We start from the raw sequence: 2,756 nt of genomic DNA, 5'->3' as shown, positions 1-2,756 counted from the left end.
CACACACACACACACACACACACACACACACACGGAAACGTGTCATCAGTCCTAACAGCTGCCTGCAGTGTGCACAGGTTACCAGCAGGGGGCAGCGTTCATGAGCACTGCCTCTGTGACAGTGTGTGTGTACCTTAGCAGCACCCATGAGTTTAGGGAAGGTGTAGGAGGAGCATCCCTCGGCGCTCTGACCCAGCTGACTGAACGGAGTGTGGAAGGTGGCCTGAGACACACAGAGGCACAGCGTCACCACCTGGAGCAGGTCGCTGTCACGTGACCTGAAAAGGTGTCTTTCATGGAAACTGGACGTTAAATTGTTCATTAACAATAACAATGAAGCTCTGCATCAACACCCAGCATCAGATAAATGAGGATAACACAGGTCTCTTATTTTTACTCACTGAAACCAGGAAAAACATTAAATAAAAGGTTTTCTCGTAACTCTTTTTAGTTTAATTACGTGTCGTTTCCCTTTTAAACTGAGATCTGCTGTCCTATACCCGAGTCAAGAAACATATCAATCATATCCTGATGCACGCTCGACCGTCCAGGTAAGTAAATCTCCAAAAGTTGATTCTGTTCATCTGGACGTGTTCAGTGGGAGAAACGTTTCGTCATCATCCAGCCGACGTCTTCAGTCTCAGCTGACTGCAGGTTTGCAGCCCACTGAAGGAACAATGGGCTGGGAGGTCAGTTCACTGATCATGGAAGCCTACATCCACATGAACAGACTCCAGAGAAATACAGACAGGAAATGGGAGTAATTGTGGGAGTCAGTAGGAGGGGGGAGGGCAGGGAGATGGTGTTTTGCAGCCTGTGTTATGGTGCACTGATAATCTTGCTGCGCTGCAGCGCAGTCAGAATAAACACGCACAGCAGGTCCAGCTGTGACGTGATCATCATCCAGGTGAGGAAACACACCTGAGTCTGCACTCAAACATCCTGAGCCTACGAGTCAAAGGTTTCACCATCATCATGTGACGTCTTCTCTGTGTGTGTGTGTGTGTGTGTGTGTGTGTGTGTGTGTGTGTGTGTGTGTGTGTGTGTACCCTCTCTGTGGCGTAGACCAGGTCAAAGAGGCCCAGCACAGTGACAGACACGCCCACAGCCGGTCCGTTCACCACGGCAACCAGCGGCTTGGGGAAGTCTATGTAAGCGTTCACGTACTTCCTGCAGAGAGACAGAGGAGAGCTCAGGGTTTCAGCTTTGGCACCAGATAAAACATCCTGACTGTGCGAGGCGGGAATGATTCAGGCTGATCTCTCCTTCAGAGCAGTTTGAGGTTCAGAGGTCAACAAGGAGACGACCTCACATGATGCAGATGACGGCGTGCATGCAGAGCCACTGTGATCTACGCTATACTTAAGGACATGAATACTTTTACTCGAGTACAGTGGGTTTCCTGCTGCTTCCATCATGAACACTCACCTGAGCAGATCTGCACCCCGTCTGGCCATCTCCTCCACCCCGTTCTCCGGGATTTTGGTGAAGTTGGTGAGGTCGTTTCCACTGCAGTAGAAATCGCCGGCGCCTGAAACGTGAGAACGAAGAGAACACGCGTTTACTTCAACACGAGCCTGAAGGTTTCAGTCGGAGTTTAGTCCCAGCGAGGACGGACCGCCGCGTTTCCTCAGACTCATTCTCTCCACGAACAGCAACAATCATTCATGATGTTCAGTAACATCTGCAGGCCTGATGATGAATCAGAGACGTTCACACAGCAACTTTATTCATTTGACTCTTCTTCCTGTCAGTGGTTTGTTCTGGAAGCTCACAGGACCTGACACACAGCCCTGTGTGTGTGTGTGCGTGTGTGTGTGCGCGTGCGTGCGTGTGCACACCTGTAACGACGGTGATGACAGAGTCGTCCGTGGCCGCCTGCTCCAGAGCGGCGATGATCTCGTTGTACATCTGACAGGAAACACAGATGTAAGAAGAAAAGCAGGTGTACATGTTTGTTTCAGAGTAGCTTCGGTCTGAAGCGTGGCTGACCTCGGTCGTGATGGCGTTCTTCTTGGCCGGTCGGTTCAGTTTGATGGTGGTGATGTCATCCTCCTTGGTGACCAACAGCGTCTCGTAGGTCGCACCGCTCCCAGCTGGCTGTGCGCTCACCTGGGCGGAGCTTCCAGTCTCTGCCTCCACCAGGGAGCCAATCAGGTCGCAGTACTTCTGTCGGGCTTCATCCTAACAGATTCAAACCAAAGAGGAAAGAACACAGCAGAGCGGCCTGTTAGCATCAAGAAGCTAAAGGAGGAGCAGATCTGTGAGCTCCGAGCGCAGCAACGCTCTTTCAGGAAAGAGCGTTAACCTGAAGTCCCGAGAGAATAAAAGACTTCCTACAGACAGCTGAGCAACGACCCTTCATCATTTATCTCCCTGCTGTGTTTGTACCTGTGAGATGGAGCCCAGAGACTTCCACGCGTCCCACTTGGCCTTGTTGACAAAGTCCAGCATGCCGGGTTTGGGAGCGTTGCAGGGACCCTGGGTGGCCTGAACGAGGAGGAAAAGGAGGAAGAGGAGCAGGTGAACTTATACTGAAGTCCTTCTTGAACCCACACACCGGGACTTTTACACCGGGGCAGAGTTTTGAGCATCTCTGTCATATGTGTCGAGCTCGGCTTCATGTTAGCACTCCGACGAGACGAAGCAGCTGTTAGCGGCACACGCACGACTCCAGCCAATGGCAGGAGATCAGCACGCTCCCACATCTGAACGCTGAGCACAGTTTTACTCACGTCTCAAACCGGGACGACAGA

The 2,756-nt window shown here is 51.7% G+C and overlaps 1 protein-coding gene across 1 annotated transcript in view; it reads right to left on the bottom strand.

Annotated features, from left to right (window-relative positions):
• eci2 (enoyl-CoA delta isomerase 2) overlaps positions 1-2,528 on the bottom strand; it is a gene marked incomplete at its 5' end in the record, with an annotated part of 4,007 nt that extends 1,479 nt beyond the window's left edge. Inside the window, 6 exons of the mRNA XM_005755600.2 lie at positions 83-223; positions 1,050-1,170; positions 1,429-1,531; positions 1,842-1,911; positions 1,993-2,184; positions 2,392-2,528. Of these exons, the coding sequence (XP_005755657.2) occupies positions 83-223; positions 1,050-1,170; positions 1,429-1,531; positions 1,842-1,911; positions 1,993-2,184; positions 2,392-2,528 (764 nt within the window). The remainder of the gene's footprint in view (positions 1-82; positions 224-1,049; positions 1,171-1,428; positions 1,532-1,841; positions 1,912-1,992; positions 2,185-2,391) is intronic.
• Between the last annotated feature and the right edge of the window lie 228 nt (positions 2,529-2,756).

This window comes from Pundamilia nyererei, unplaced genomic scaffold (assembly GCF_000239375.1).
Source record: "Pundamilia nyererei isolate P.nyererei 1_Seehausen unplaced genomic scaffold, PunNye1.0 scaffold02049, whole genome shotgun sequence".
Classification (NCBI taxonomy): Eukaryota; Metazoa; Chordata; class Actinopteri; order Cichliformes; family Cichlidae; genus Pundamilia; species Pundamilia nyererei.
Note: the sequence above shows the minus strand (reverse complement) of the source record. Positions and strands in the feature narration are given on the sequence as shown.